The sequence below is a fragment of the Mercurialis annua genome, linkage group LG3, assembly GCF_937616625.2.
Source record: "Mercurialis annua linkage group LG3, ddMerAnnu1.2, whole genome shotgun sequence".
Taxonomy (NCBI): Eukaryota; Viridiplantae; Streptophyta; class Magnoliopsida; order Malpighiales; family Euphorbiaceae; genus Mercurialis; species Mercurialis annua.
The window spans coordinates 72,658,490-72,674,000 of record NC_065572.1 but is presented as its reverse complement, the minus strand read 5'-3'; the positions used below and the strand labels follow the sequence as shown (position 1 = coordinate 72,674,000).

The window sequence follows — 15,511 nt, the reverse complement described above, 5'->3', positions numbered from 1 at the left end:
CGGGCCTGATAATTACAATGAAAAAAACAACACTAAAATTACTGATGTATGAAAAAAAAACTATTTATTATATATAAATATGAGAGAATTTGGAACAATAAAATAGAGAAGTAATAAATTGATCTTTACCATTGAATATCATAATTTCTATTGAACATTAAGGCGCATCTGAGTTGATAAGGCCCCCTTCTTATTTAAGTGAGATTGCGGGTTCGAACCGTACTCATGTGATCCATTTAAAATTTGGAGTCAGAGTTTGCCTCCCGCAAGGAACTCACACGGCTCGAATAGAAATTATGATATTTGTCAATGTATAATTCTCTTTTATCCCGTTAGATGGGAGAAAATTATAGGTGATGAAGTCCAACATATAATTATAAACTATCTATTTAAATTATGATACTAAATGTAATTAGTTATGACTATTTTTGTTTGTTTGAAAAAAACTAGTTAAGTGAACTATCGATTAATTAAAACTAGTCTCATTCCATGGATCTTGCATGATCTATATGGTGTTTCGTATGTTAGGGACGTCCGCCTTTAATTTCATCCAGGCTTTGCCTCTTTTCCCAATACAAAAAAAAAATATCTTTACTAGAATTTATTAGGGTAAGGGATGAATTTGTTTCACCTAAAAATATCTCATTAGGTAGGTCATCTTTATTTGTATGATTTTTCTACGTTAAAAATAATAATATCAAAATCTTTGAAAATATCTAGTTTAACAGATTATATTTTTTAAAATAAATTATTATATGATGATTAATAAATAAATAAATATAATTTTAGAAAAAATAAAGCATCTTTATGAAATTATCCAATTCCGAAAAGAAAGTTGAGAATTATTGCGAAAAATCCTAAATTATAAAATTCAGACACATCCATTCTATTATTATATAAACACTTATCTCTCTCTCTATCACTCCCGATCTCAATTCTTTTTTCAATTCCACCACCGACTAACACCACCTGAATGGCTCTTCCCCTCTCCTCCAGAACCTACCTCCTCCTCCTCCGATCAACGTCCACCGCTCCGTCGTCTCGGCTATTCTACGCCCGCCCTCAGTCCACTCTGCCATCGCCGCCTAATCACGCCGACCTTGCCGACGATCATTCCACCGACCCTTTGCTCCGTAAGCTCGAGGATGCGATTCACAGGATCATCGTCCGCCGCGCCGCACCCGATTGGCTCCCGTTCATTCCCGGTTCTTCCTACTGGGTCCCACCTCATAGATCTACCGCCGGTATTGCTTCCTTGGTTGAGAAACTGGCTAATCCCTTGACCGACGAGCAGTCCCTCTCCACCACCACCGTCCGCGGCTGGCCCTCCTCTGATTTTTTCATCGAAGGTATTGATTATCCGTAATTTGGTTGATTTTATTTTTTAGGGTTACTCGGAATTATTAATAATACCTCAATTAAATTCAAGAAATAATTTCGATGTAGTTTTATTTAATTACAAAGTTATGTTCTGTAACATTATTATTATCCCTTTAAATGTAACAATTTTTATCCATTGTATTGTAGGTGCACACACGATTGAGGTGATTACGCCTTCGCGTAAATCAGAGGTCGAATCGTCTTCAAATAAAGAGAAATTGGAGACAATTTTTTCAATTAATGTGTCCAAATCTGAAGATGAGGAAGGATGAATGCTGCCCTTGAAAAGTATTAGCATCTGGGTAAAGTTTCATTACTAGTTCTGTGTATGCTTTGTGTTAGCTGGATATTCGTTTGTGTGATTTAAGTTGATTAATTGCTAAAGACTATGTCATTCATTGAACATATTATATTGATTATCTACGAGTAGTTAAATATTTATCTTCAGCTTCAGATATAAACACACTGTTTGCTTCCTGCAAAAATTCAAAAATATTTGATCATTCGTAACTTAATTTTCCCGTATTTGTTCTTTGAGAAATACAAGTCTGTTTTGTCAACTTTATCCATACCCCTCTATAAAAGAATCAAAAGGGAACATAAGTGAGCAAATTGCTTTCAAAGGTGAAATTGGTGATAGTGCTGACATATGTTATCTAAAAGATATTGTCATAATAATTGACTTGTCAAAATGAACTTAGAAGGAAAAATAAGGAAAGAAGTTATAGGTGACATATTTAAGTTATATGTTTAACAAACTTTGCAATTTTATAGCTGATTTCCTGGAAGTTGCTTATTCTAATAAGAATATATTTTTTGACAGTACTGAGAAATCTGAACTCAATAAATAGTTGATGTATTAGTAACATGACTAATTTGTACTGGCTTTCTTCATATTGCTATCTTCCAGGCTCATCCAGAACTTGTAAATTTTATGTAGAAGCAAGACTCTGGAAACAACAGAAACTCTAACCAAGTGGATGATGATCTAGTGACTTGAAGGAGCTGTTTAGATGCAATTTGACGAGGTAGCTATTACGGAGATGAAAGCTACCTTGACAGAAGTGAAAACACTCAGCTTTGTATTTATTAATATCCCCTGTAGGCATCCGAATGTTTGTTTGCATTTTGATTTTAGTTCAGATGTTAAGCACTTGTACCTGTACATATTACCCTTTCTTTTAGAATAATAATTGCAACAGTGTTTCTATTCAATCCCATATGCTACTATGTATGAGCTTGTTAAGAGATTTTATACATCTGCAGCTTATATTTGCCAGATCAATTGTATAATTAGCGTCTTCAAAAAATTATCCCTATATGTTGGTATCTTCGCTAAGTAGGCGTTTCTTGCACTTTATGTCAACGCAGCCATAATAATAATTACCGTTGAGTGCAAATTTGTAACATTTTCTGGTGTAAAATTTCAAATTCCAATTTTTGTTGAACTATTACAGGACATATAAGCAAGCAAGAAAATAAACATTGACCAGTTTATTTTTGTTGAACATTTCCTCACAAATCAACAAATTTTAACATAATATAATTCTCTATAAAATTGGTTCACCTGAACAGAGGTGTAGGTATTGGCAAAATAAATCACTCTTATAGGCTATAGCTATGCAATTGGAGAAAAAGATGATATTCAATGTACAGCGAGGTTGAGGTCCGTCTTAACAGCCATGATGTGCTTGATACTACTATGTGCCATTCAATCACATGAAACTCGAGAATTAAAACACACAACACAATTTTGTTGCTGGCTCCAGTAATGCGGAAATTCATAAAGGACTATCTGGTACTGATCCCATGCACAGGAAAGCAAGGCCTGAACAAACAACTGCAAAATTAAGGAATTAGTTCTCGAGATGAATAATCTAAGTCTAGAATGACATTGAACATGAAGGTAATGCAGGATGCAAGAGCTGATTTTTTCCCCTCGTCTTTTAATTACTATTTTACCCTCTATACGAGCAAGACCTTTCAGTTTTTACATTATTAAGGAGTTTGCGAGGACCACATAGTGATCAAGAATTTGTGAAACTGGCAAAATAAGTAATGTGAAATGCATGAAATCTGCACAAACAGGAATCACTCACAGCGAGCACAGTATTACAGAGCAGTCCAGATTAATAAAGGCCTAACATTCTCAGCTCTGTGATATGGCTGGCATCCAGTTCATCGAAACTTTTACTAGCTTCTCGATCTTCGACTACATATTCCTGAAATAATGACAAAGCCTTCCATGGTTAAAAATAAACATTAAGAGAAATCAGAAAAAGGGAAAAAAAAGACAGAATGTTTTAGAAGCCATAATCTAAGCTTGAAAATTGACATAACCCAATTGAACTTGACTGCAAATCGGAACATAAGTATACATAACACGAGCTAAAAAGATGGAGTTCCTTCGTCTAAAGAGCGGAAAAATATGAATATAACTACTGTTTCAAAACGGATTTAAGAATGTTACAAGATAGAGTTCTATCAAAGTGGAGCTATCCCCAATCTTTGATTCATAGATTTAGGACTGCCAAAAGTGAAAGATTTTGGGATGAGGGTGCAAGCTTTTAGTCTACATTATGTTTGTCCGTTGAATTTTTTTATTTGTTTGGATTATATTTCAGCCATATCCAATAGAAATGATTTTAGAAACTATAATATGGTTTAAATATGAGATACCAGACCTTAGTCAGTTCATGTTTGGCAAGGACATGGTAGTGCCGTTCACTGATTCTTTGTCCGCAAATTATGGCAATGAAGAAGCCGTAGAGCAAACCCACCAAAACAATAGCTAAAACTTCATGAACCAAGAATAGCATGGAATTAGCAGTTTCATGAAGGTAACAAAATTTTATATTAAACATAAATGTGGAGAATTTCAAAATTTGCAATACGGACTTCAGCAAATGATAACAAGAAGGATGTCACTATTGCATAGTATCAAAAAGAATGAGTCATTTTATAAGAGTCAACACCATTTTGTAAACGAGCGACCCATTTGTTAAATATACGGCCATAACTAGAAGAGGATTGAGTAAGCACAGATTTTCGAGGAGGACCTGAGAAACCTATTCAGCTACTTGAATCAAAGTTGTTACACAGATTCAGTCGAGATGTTAATCCCAGCTCTGTTGTCAAAATCAGAATCCCATGCAACAGCTTCCACAGATAATAGCATAATAAGGTTTATGTTCTATATTAACCAAACCCTTGAACCACATCCTACATAAGTGCTGATTCTAAATTTTGACTAATACAAAACACATAGGTACGCAATGAGTTGTTAATCACCAACAAGAGTGTGCATACCAGCCATTGTGTAAAATCCGTAAGGATGCTCTTCATAGCCAAACATTTCCCTGAGCTCCTCCCCATAAAACTTGTATACAAGCATCCCCAAGAATGCAACAATCTGTGGAAGGTATAGATTCGATAATGTAATTCTTTCATTATGTAGAAGCATAATTATTCAAAGTTAATTGCCTAGTATACAGCTGTTCCATCAACCAGTAAATTTTAGACTTCTCTACTAGCAACACATCTCCATGCTATCTTTTCAAATATCAAAATAAATTTCCAAACAAACACTTCTTTGTGTCTCATATATGTTAGAGCATAAAAAAACATAGTTTATATTAGCATGTGTATGTTAGGCACCGCATTCTCTTGACAAAAGATATTTGTATTTTTGTAGCAGCAAATTTTAGCATCAAAATTCTTTGATAAGAAGGATACGTAAAACTCAATATTCAAATTTATCTAGTAGAAGTAAACATGTAGAAACATTTCTATTAGTGACGGAATTTTAGAAAAAACACAGTGCCAAAACTAGGAACCATTTTAATCATATTAAAAAGTACTACCAGTAAGTCAACTTCCCAAATAAGTAGCCCAAAAGAGTTCAGCTGAAACAATCAAATTAATCAATAATTATGAATTGGTTACGATACCAGCTGAACAACTACAAAAATCAAAGCATGGTCCCTCGCAACTAGGAACTGAAATTTCATTCTCAGCCACCAGCGGTCAGGTGGAACATTGGCACGTAATATGAATGATGCCCTGCATTCTGTACAGTGAGCAAAAGCAAATCCCTCCTGGAAATGTTATGAGAGTAAATTCAGGCAAGTCTCCAGCAAAATTCAGGCATAAGTTGAAAAAAAATCAATAATCAATCTAGTTAACTAAAAGAGATGCCAATGAAAACAAATAATCACCTTGGTCGACCTCCAATTATCAAGGCACGATCTGTGAACATACTTCTGAGTGCCTTTGCAATGGCATGGAGCAATTAGGTCTTCTCCTAAAATAAATTAGCAGAAATGAAATAAAATTAGGTTTCAGAAAGCATCAAATTATCATCAAATGCCACTGACAACTCGCGGGCCATAAATATCACTCTTTTTTCTTCATGAAAATCTACCACGCCAAAATATAACATGAAAATTAAGATAAAAATGCATTAAGCAAACTAGGAAACACGGACCTCCAATATCAAGGCAGATACGACACTGAGGTTGGTCTGAATTCACCAAAAGACAAGTTTCATCAATGTGAACACTTTCTAAATCATCACAGTCGCAATCATGTCCAGCAGTCGGTGTAATTTCACAATGAGACGATGATTCTTCAGTATCTTGGACAATGTCTGACTGGCTTAAGATGGGTTCACGTTCCGAATTATCGTCTTTATGACTATCATTTGACACTAATTGCATCTCGAACAATATATAATCAACATCAAATCGTCAACGTTACTGCAAAACCTGTAATTCCTACTGCACATTGCACAGAAATTCAACAATCTGCAAAATGAAAATAAGAAAAAAAACTTAAAAGCTTTTACAATGGCGCAACGGTTGCATTGTATAATTTTCCCTAACAGAGTCATCGGAATTCAAAACAAAGTTTTCCAACTCACACTTGCACATAAAATTTGTTAGTCATGTAGCAAAACATTTAATAATTATCAGTATTTAGCAGGTTGACTATTGAATACATTTAAACAATTTTACACATAAATCAAGAACATTAAACTAATGAATTTTTAATCAAATTTTGCAGTTTTAAATTACGGCATTTAAACGGACGAAATCTTGAACTCAAATCAAATTATTAAACATAACGAAAATAAAAGACTTGACCTGATAATTTTTACCAATAAAATTGGATCTTCATGGTAACTGTATTAACAGTTTTTGGATGCAAAATTGAAGAAATATAGGGTTTAATTAGATGAAATTTGATGAGTTTTTCAAATTCAAAGATCAACTTACAATACAAGAGAAGACAATCAGCTTGGCATAGACCAAAAATTAATTAAATTTTAAACGATAATTAGGAGATTAAATAGAGTTCACTAGGGTGTTCAAATAACGTTTGAAACAGACATAATTGATTGGGCCACGTCAGCGAAAGAAGATTCGTGAGTTTTGCATAATTGGTCTGTGTTGTATATATGCGTAACAGATGATTTATAGCTGTTAGTATGGTTGACGAGAGTATATCTGGACCGATGCATCTAGTCCTGCTATAACTTTGTATCTACTAGTAATTGTTTATTGTTTATGATTACTAAATCTTTTAATCTAAAATAATAGTAATACTTTTGTTGATTTTGATGCGATGACAATTATTTTGCTCCCCATTAAACAATCATATGATAAAATTATTGTGTTTTGTTTTGTTTGTTACTTTTGCTTCAATTCAAAAAAATAAGAATTCCAGAAATGGTGATTAATTTGAATTGTGGGAGCTAACAAGCTGTATTTTGATGTAATTTGCTGATATATATTGAATTTTAACATTATATATTATTATTTTAAAAAAATACAGTTTCTATTATATAATCAATCTAATGAAAAGTTCAAAATGCTACTATCAAATACTCTCGTGATAAGAGGGGATTGCCAATTATCAAATATGAAACACCAATTTTTTTTTTATCATAAAAACATTATATTAAATTTTACGGAAGTGTTGATTATTCATGTATCATTAATAAATGGACAAAATAATATTTATCTTTAATGCACTATGTAAACAAGAGTTACCAACCGATCAAACCCTGTATATTTCGATCATAGGGATAAAAATACCATGGAGCAAATAATTCATTAGAAGTTTAAATAACTAGACGAGCCTTTAACCATTATTTTTAATAATTTATTTTTATTAGATGATTTAAATACTGGAATGGATGAGGATATAATTTAGTTTTGGCAAGAGACCGTTAGGTTAACACCTACAATTCAAACATGAACTAACAGGAAGTTGATGCAAGTAGACATAAATATGTCCTAGCACAAAAGCTAAAACAATGGAGGTAATGGGTTTGATATGGAACACAGTGGTTATGTTTCGCCATCACCTTCACCTCCAACACCACCTTCACCGCTTCCCGTAAGTGTCGGTCCTGACAACCAAAACTACTATTTCTCCTCATCTCCGTCTTCATCCCCGCCATTTTCCACCCACGCTTCATCAGAACACCTTCCCCTTGTCTCTAAAAAGTTAACCTCATCAGCATTCGCTTTGGAACGTCGAGATTCGACAACTACTAGTAGTAGTTGCCTTGAAGATTTGTAAGTGTTTTTCTTTTGGCTATCATGCTATTCCAGTTTCGATCAAAATTCATTTGACCACTCTTTCATATTTCAGGCTACAGTGGTTCATACAGAAATGCTTCAATTTCTGTTCCAGCTCTCCTTGAAGATCCATCGTTTAAAATGTAGTCTTCTCCTTCATCATTTAGACTCTGATCAAGCGTCATCCAGACTTTTTTAATTAAGTAGGGATAATTACTATTACCCTGGAAGTTAGGTGAAAATCACTATTTTTTCACTGCTGATTTTGCTGTCTCTGTTGTCCATAAGCAGGGTGATTTTGTGATGCATTCTGAAGAGCTGCCAAGCCTGCCATACTGGATTGTAAATTCTGTGCATTTTGTGACATATTGCTATATGCACCTTGAGAACCAAGCTGTTGTTGCTGCTGCTGCTGCTGTTGCTGCTGTTGTTGTTGCTGCTGTTGTTGTTGCTGCATAGGCATCATCATGCTCCCTGGATTTGAAACTCCCATATTGAACACTGAAACCACATTTCAACCTCGTCAAATATCATCTTTCAAAACGTCTCTGAGCCACTAAAACTTGTCAAACAGAAGCAGTTAAGCTATAAAAGGCTACTTTATTAGGGATGAGGCCTAGAAGGTTGGAAGTAGAAATAAGGGATCAATCCTAAAATAAGGGACTAAATTGTTGGAAAAGGCAAAATAGAAGGACAAAAATTGTGGACCATCCTACTGAATTTTAACGACAAAATCACAAATGTTTAACAGAACACTCTAATTGTTTACATTTTTAAAAGTAAGGGGTCAATCCTAAAACATGAGGCATGTAAGTGTGAATTATTGTAAATGTACAGGGATGGCAAGAGTAATTTGCTCTAGAAATAATAAGACTCTGTTCGATTTCCCATATCCTAAGGGAACGGAGCAGAATAAATCACCAAGAAGCATTAAAGAAAAGGAAATTAAAGGAAATCACAAGCTTAATTGACTAAGAAAGAACAAAGGGAGCAATTCATACTTTGATCATTTAGCATTTGGGACGCATGACTCCTCTGGGGATTGCTACCAGCTAATCCAAACTGCGAATTAGATTGAACATGAGAAAATAAGTTTTAAAATTATGAAGAACTCTCTAATGTGTAACATTCCAAAAACTAATATATTTCATCTTAATGGCAAATAAATTTATAAACATAAAATACAGTAACCACGGTCCACGGACGCTTTTATGCATGCAAAGAAAAAATGATAATGCAATATAACTATATTTTAAAGTTGATATCTCTGGGTTTCTTCCAATTAATGACAACAAGTAGCAGCATTCCTGCATGCCGGTGCATGTGCTTGCACCTGCGTGCACATCTTGAGATTGATAGTTATCAAAAAGCATCCTTGGTCAAGCAGGGATATAACAAAACAACTGGAAGGCATTTCCGTAGTCGAAATATTACATAAAATTTTAGACAAAATTATTGAAATATTTCTTACAAATGAAGACAAACTATCCCAACTGCCAAGTTTCTCTCCAAAAATAAGAGCCACAGCCAAGTCCAGCCTATGATAAGTGAAACTGCCTATTCTGCGTATCTCATCATGAATAAAATAATCCACGAATTACTGGAATCAACTCCACATGACAGAAAATTCAATCTTCAGCCCATTAACCCTTGCAGATAGGATGTCTTTTCTTACGGCTTAAGATTAGAGGGTAATATCTAACATTTTCCGAATTCCCAGTCAGATGACCCTCCCTGTTTTAATCAGGGGGATTTAATTCCTTTAACACCCTAAGTGCAGCCGGCTCAGTTTGCCAATTCTCCTAAAATTGTTTGCTCTTTGATCCAAATTCTGCTGTCCGCACATGAATGGAACTATAGCTATAACATACTCCAACAAGGATTTTATTGAATACGTCAATATAGTGTTTAAGCACGTCACCCTTGAAGGATTGAACAAAATAAAACTGTCTCCTTATTAATTAAATTTCATTTAATGGAGAATCTTGAGTAAAATACAAAATTTCTGTTGAAATCTTATTTGCTCCAAATAGCTTCCTTCCACCACCCATGTCAATCTCAACTTACAACAAGAAGAAACATGAAGAACAAATGGGCAAAGTATCTTACCTGCATCCGTGGCACAAGCGACTGAGATGACATCGTGGCTGACATGTTTGGAATCTATGAAACGAAAACAAATAATAGTAATAAGCTCAAGATGCATAAAAAGGGAAAGACGAACTAGCATTATCAGAATAGATGAGGGAAAATTACTGTAACAAAAACATTTGAAGTTAAGAGTTCTAATAAAGCTTAAAATAATACTACATTATACTGAACTTGAGAGAACCAAGAATGACGAGAACAAAGAGTCTTGTAGATGGAGAACTAATGGTACATCAACAAAATAAATCTTACATTCAGAAGCTAATCCAGTGAACAAGTCTTGTAATAAATTTAACCTAGATATCCATTTTGCAACCTTTACGAGAACTTCCAAGCTAAGGAGGGTTCCCCTTGTTCTTTTTTTTCTTTTTTGGGTCTGAGATTTTAGCTTACTAACCACAACGTACTATCAAATCTCAAGGAGGAGACAGCCATGCACATCAAATGAATAAGCAAAAAGGCATATAAAAGAAAAATTGTTCGAGTTTTGATGGATGTACCAAATGAAGCTGAGAAATTTGATAGCAAAAGCTCTAGGACATGAAATTAATGTAATGTCTTATACTAATGATTAGACGAGCCTACATCAGTAGAAAAAGTCAAGCAAACAACCTAGTCATTATTTGACCTTCACAAACAAATCAAACTTAACAAAGAACGTGACAAAAGAAACGTTGCTAATATAGCAGCAAAGATGAGATGGATCACACAAGACACGAATAGCAAATTAACAAATCTGACCATCTGGGTATTTGGTGTCCCCTGTGCAGCATTAAACAGTGCATTGTTTGCAGTACTGGAAAACTGGCTTATATGGCGATTTAACTGATTTCCTTGGTTGAGTTGGTTTTGACTCATGCCGTGCTGCATATGTCCAGAGGGCAGTTGCCTACCTGAAAATTGTTGGTGCCCCAGTGACTGAGAAAACTGCATCTGATGTTGCCATGAAACTAATGAGATATTATTTTGAGCTAGGCATTTCTCACAAAATTAATATAGTAAAGAAAAAAGGGACACAAGGCATGACATATAAGATTATTGGTTCTATCATAAAAAAGCATTCGTAAGACAATTTTCACAACAGCTTATCAATATCATTAAAGAGTACAGCAAATTGAGAATTAAATGATATTACCAAACTCAACTCCAAGCACATAATATAGGTTACGGTTTTTTGAATCAGAGTTCTCCAAGTGATGGATATTCTGGATGAGATGAAAATTCAATTTTTGTTATCATTTGGCTACAACTTTTTAATAGAAAATAACTTGCTGAATTTCCACACTATTTTCTTTTTTCTTGATTTAGAAACCATCCTCCTACATATTTAGTGATTTTGGAGTCAAATAGACAATTGGAAAGCAATCATTCCCTTCTATTGTTTCTTTTCATCTGGCATTCACTCAAACAAATTAAGCTGTAGCTCTAATATAAATTCGAACAGGGTATATGTTGTAGGATGGGTTACACCCCTAGTTTTTCCCACACTATATTCTGTATCAGAGGCCAATCTTTTCAATTGAATCCTTTCCAACAGGAAAGAAAATAGAACTCTTATCCCTTATTTGAAGGTGCATAAGCATGCCAAAACGAAGTCAAGTTTCAGCAACCAGATGGTATATTTAGAAGGCTGGTATCAAATTTTGAAGACTCGGATAAAATATCAGGTTACCATAGGTATGGAAAAAGGTACACCACGTCAAAGACCAAACCAATTCCCCAACCTTGGTACCAAGCTGCCTGACCATCTACCTTATTACCACATTGCCCAAAGTTTAGCATGATCAATATTGTTGTGAAATTAATGTAAGGATTTCAGATTTTATGGTCAAGCTGATCCTCACCTATATATCACCCAAAGCAAGCAAATTTCACGAGCTCCAAAATTTCACAAAGTTTGAAGGGAAAGACCTCTTTCCATATTTCTAAAATGCACAAGGAGTAACTGGATTTAAAAAATTTAAAAAAACAGTTGCGATGAGCTTGGAACATGGATATACAGCTATTTCTATTGTTTACGTTTCTCCATTCAAATATGCTATAATGAAACCTCCAACATTTGAGGCTTACTGAAGAATTTAAAATACCAAAAACAATCACGGAGGACATTCATATTAACCACCAATAAGGGAACTATGAGTTTAAACTAATATATAAAAAGATTTCAACAAAATCAAAGATGATAACAAACTACAGCTTACCTGCTGAAACTTCTGCTGACCCTGACCTTGCAAATCATGCAGCTGTGGCAGCTGGTTCTGCAAAAAGAAATCAATTAACAGTTAAATAGTGATCAAGAAAATAATTGTTGCAGAAAACTTGCAAAGATTGAAACTTTGGTAACTGAAAAGAAGTAGGGAAATGAAATAGACAATTCGAATATCATTAGCTCAATGTGCAACACTAAGTGTTTGGACTATTTATCTTTACATTTATGTACTTGCTATCCAAAATGAAGCACATGCATGAGCTTAACTCTTTGATAAAATAGAAAAGAAATTATGAAACTTCAAAGCTCTTATAAAATTACAGATACCAAATTGGACCTTTAAGTAAGATTTGTATATTGAAAAAATAATGGTGAAATAGATAGATTAAATAAAATTGTAGAAGAGACAAGGCTCTAAGAAGTTGTTATCATATACATCAATGATTTTGATAAAATGTTGAGGATCTTCCCTTTTACTTATATCAGATCATTCATTACAGTTGACTGTCATATTGTTGATACACAAACTAAATTTCTCTGAAAATTTTCAAATAACTTCTAAGCTCTATTGACATTCCAAGAAACAGACATATTATGTTTGTTTGTTCTGTAACATAATATGTTGAATGAGCCAAATGCCAAAGAGTTTGCCTGCTCTGAAGAAAATCAGTACGGATAGGTATTTAAATTCAATGCATGGCTTCATAAACAGTTTCAATATCAAAGTTGAAACACTGGAAGAAAAGAGCACCTGACCCAGCCCTTGCATTGATGATTGTCTGAATTGTTGCTGAGCAAGAAATTGCTGTTGATGCTGAGGTAATTGCATTATCTTTTGCCGTTGCTGCTGTTGCTGTTGTTGTTGCTGCTGCTGCTGCTGCATCTGCTGTTGGGTTTGTTGTTGAGGAGAAGGAGTGTTCATTATGTTTGCACCAGACCTTGGTGAATTGGCATATGGTAATGGAGAAGTTGTAGTGTTGTCAAAGGATGTAGTACTTGTACCAGCTGAAGGAGATGCAGCTGATCTTCCAATAAGCGTGCTTCCTGTGGCCTGCTATGGATATGTGAGGGTAAGAAGTCAAATAGCACAATTTGGCCAAAAAAATAGGGAAATTTATTGACAATTAAAGAACAAAGTCAATGATCAAACCTGTAGCAAAGGCCCCTGATTACTTATGTTATTCGCTAATAAAGGTGGAGTGTTTTTCATGTACATCCCTGTAATAGAAAAACGTCTCTATTAGAGAGATTTCTCAACAGCCATAAATTACCACCAAGTTAAAATTCAAAATTAACGTCCAGATCTGTGCAAGAAGTTAATGACCATTACCAGAAGGATCAGGAAGATTATGGCCTCCATCACCCACACTCAACACATCTGCCAAATGCATAGGAAGTGCAGATGTAACTTGCCTCTGGTCTGCAGTTACTCCAAGTCCTGCATTCATAGAACATTTGTGTAGATGCAACTGAAACATATCAAACCAAGTGCCAGTTCGGCCTTACTTAAAATATCCAATCGAAACAAAGAACCTCAATACAGTGATCCAAAAAAAAGTAAGGTCAAACATAGAGATCATTACCTTCACCAAAGTTTACAGCAGATCGAAGAGAGTTCTCTTGTTCTTGAATTTTTGCAATCTGACTCTTATCCAAAGTAGGAAGAATGGTCGGACCTTGTCGAATACCAAACTGATAGGCCTTACGGGTATCTGCCAAGACTTTCTCAGCACCTTCGCAAGCTGCCGCAATCATATCAATTCTAGTCTAAGACTTAAAAAGTCAGTACACTAAATAATTCGCGGATAACATATTAGACAGTAAAAACACAAGAATCACCTTCAACTTCTCAATTTGTGAGGGCACAGGCAAATTCTGCAACCCCTGAAGCAATTGCTCTCTCTTTGAATTGTCTTCTATTTCTATCTCAGGCAGTAGTTTTGATGATAGCATAACAGGTAAAACTACAGTCACAGAATCACAAAAACAAATTATCACCACATTATAGAACTGATGTAATTTAGGGCAAATTATTCACTGCAGCGTTTTCGGCATTAAAACATACTTGGAATGAGCTACATTATAGAATTGATATAATTTAGGGCAGATTAAAGCATACTTGTAGCGTTTTCGGCATTAACATTCTTGGGATGAACTACAAAAGCCTTGGAAACCTTCTTAATTTCTTCTACAATGTTGAAAAGTTCAAGGTTTACCATAGAATATTGCCCTAAAACATCTTGCCTGTTAAACAATGGTTAAGTATGTTAATCCTATGAACACTGATTAATAAACAGCAGCTGAAATTAATAAAAGAACTAATTAAATAAAGTTTGAGCGGAGACCATTTAGGATTAGCGTTAGAACGAGCGTAAGCATCGAATTCTTCAAGAATACGAGAAATAGCTTTGAATAGGCTAATAGCTCGAGTTTTTACGGAGTCTAAATTCAGCTGCTGCTGCACCGCCTGGTTCAGTCTCTCCGCCGCCGCCGCCTGCTGTGGTGGCTGCTGTTGCTGAGGTTGGTCCGTTTGCATCTTTGCTTCCATTTTTGATTTGTAAAGGAAGAGAGTGAGAGAACCCAACTGATTCTATGTAAATTTGCTAAATGGTTTAATGTATTTTTGACCCATAAATCTATACCCACTAACCTATTTCACCCTTGATCTTTCAATTTAACCTATCTTGTTTAACTTTTGAAAAAGAGAGTGATGCACAAATGTGTTGATATGACAAAAAATGTTGCTTGGGCCGCCACCTAACTGGACACATTACCAAAAATAATCAAATAGGTTAAACTGAAAGATAAATAATTATATGAGTGAAAACGTTTAGACACAAGACACTAGATAAGTTAAAAAGTACAGATTTAGAGATTAAAATATACATTAATCATATAACACGTCAGCTGAAAACATATGTTATGGCGCCTTTTTAAATTTGTAACAAAACGTTTGGCCAGTTAAACAAGAGGGAGCAATTAATTATACAAATAACAATTTTATAGGTCAAGTAGGCAAAATTTACAATTGACATGTGACATAGGTTAAATTGAAAAATAAAAAATCAGATAACGATACAAGTTCGTGGGGTAAAAGATGCATTTAGCCCTGCTAAACTAATGTCTTAACTAATCGGGCCCATTAAGGTTCTGATAACGGCCCACTTTCAAACCGACCCGTGAAGAA

At 34.7% G+C, this 15,511-nt stretch overlaps 3 protein-coding genes across 6 annotated transcripts; 1 reads left to right on the top strand and 2 right to left on the bottom strand.

Annotated features, from left to right (window-relative positions):
- The first annotated feature begins 887 nt into the window (after positions 1-887).
- On the top strand, positions 888-2,595 carry LOC126673241 (uncharacterized). Its single transcript, XM_050367317.2, has 3 exons — positions 888-1,349; positions 1,528-1,682; positions 2,291-2,595. Exons 1-2 carry the CDS (start codon positions 974-976, stop codon positions 1,650-1,652), a joined length of 501 nt encoding a protein of 166 aa, XP_050223274.1. The 5' UTR covers positions 888-973; the 3' UTR covers positions 1,653-1,682; positions 2,291-2,595.
- A 248-nt stretch (positions 2,596-2,843) lies between these two features.
- LOC126673240 (uncharacterized) lies at positions 2,844-6,670 on the bottom strand. 3 transcript variants are annotated; one of them, XM_050367314.1, is made up of 8 exons: positions 6,525-6,670; positions 5,867-6,185; positions 5,598-5,683; positions 5,331-5,477; positions 4,690-4,792; positions 4,065-4,177; positions 3,480-3,602; positions 2,844-3,220 (listed from the first exon to the last, which is right to left on the bottom strand). In XM_050367314.1, exons 2-7 carry the CDS (start codon positions 6,096-6,098, stop codon positions 3,510-3,512), a joined length of 774 nt encoding a protein of 257 aa, XP_050223271.1. In that variant the 5' UTR covers positions 6,099-6,185; positions 6,525-6,670; the 3' UTR covers positions 2,844-3,220; positions 3,480-3,509. The 3 variants fall into 3 exon arrangements, with proteins under 3 accessions (XP_050223271.1, XP_050223273.1, XP_050223272.1); XM_050367316.1 differs by having other exon boundaries at positions 5,867-6,158; XM_050367315.1 differs by having other exon boundaries at positions 6,539-6,670.
- An 853-nt stretch (positions 6,671-7,523) lies between these two features.
- Positions 7,524-14,901, bottom strand: LOC126673702 (mediator of RNA polymerase II transcription subunit 8). Of its 2 annotated transcripts, none has more exons than XM_050367936.2 (12): positions 14,670-14,901; positions 14,444-14,568; positions 14,164-14,288; positions 13,908-14,091; positions 13,655-13,762; positions 13,475-13,542; positions 13,076-13,378; positions 12,317-12,373; positions 10,857-11,048; positions 10,077-10,130; positions 8,969-9,029; positions 7,524-8,468 (listed from the first exon to the last, which is right to left on the bottom strand). In XM_050367936.2, the coding sequence occupies exons 1-12, from the start codon at positions 14,870-14,872 to the stop codon at positions 8,221-8,223; spliced, it is 1,728 nt and encodes a 575-aa protein (XP_050223893.1). In that variant the 5' UTR covers positions 14,873-14,901; the 3' UTR covers positions 7,524-8,220. The 2 variants fall into 2 exon arrangements, with proteins under 2 accessions (XP_050223893.1, XP_050223894.1); XM_050367937.2 differs by having other exon boundaries at positions 13,076-13,375; positions 14,670-14,899.
- Between the last annotated feature and the right edge of the window lie 610 nt (positions 14,902-15,511).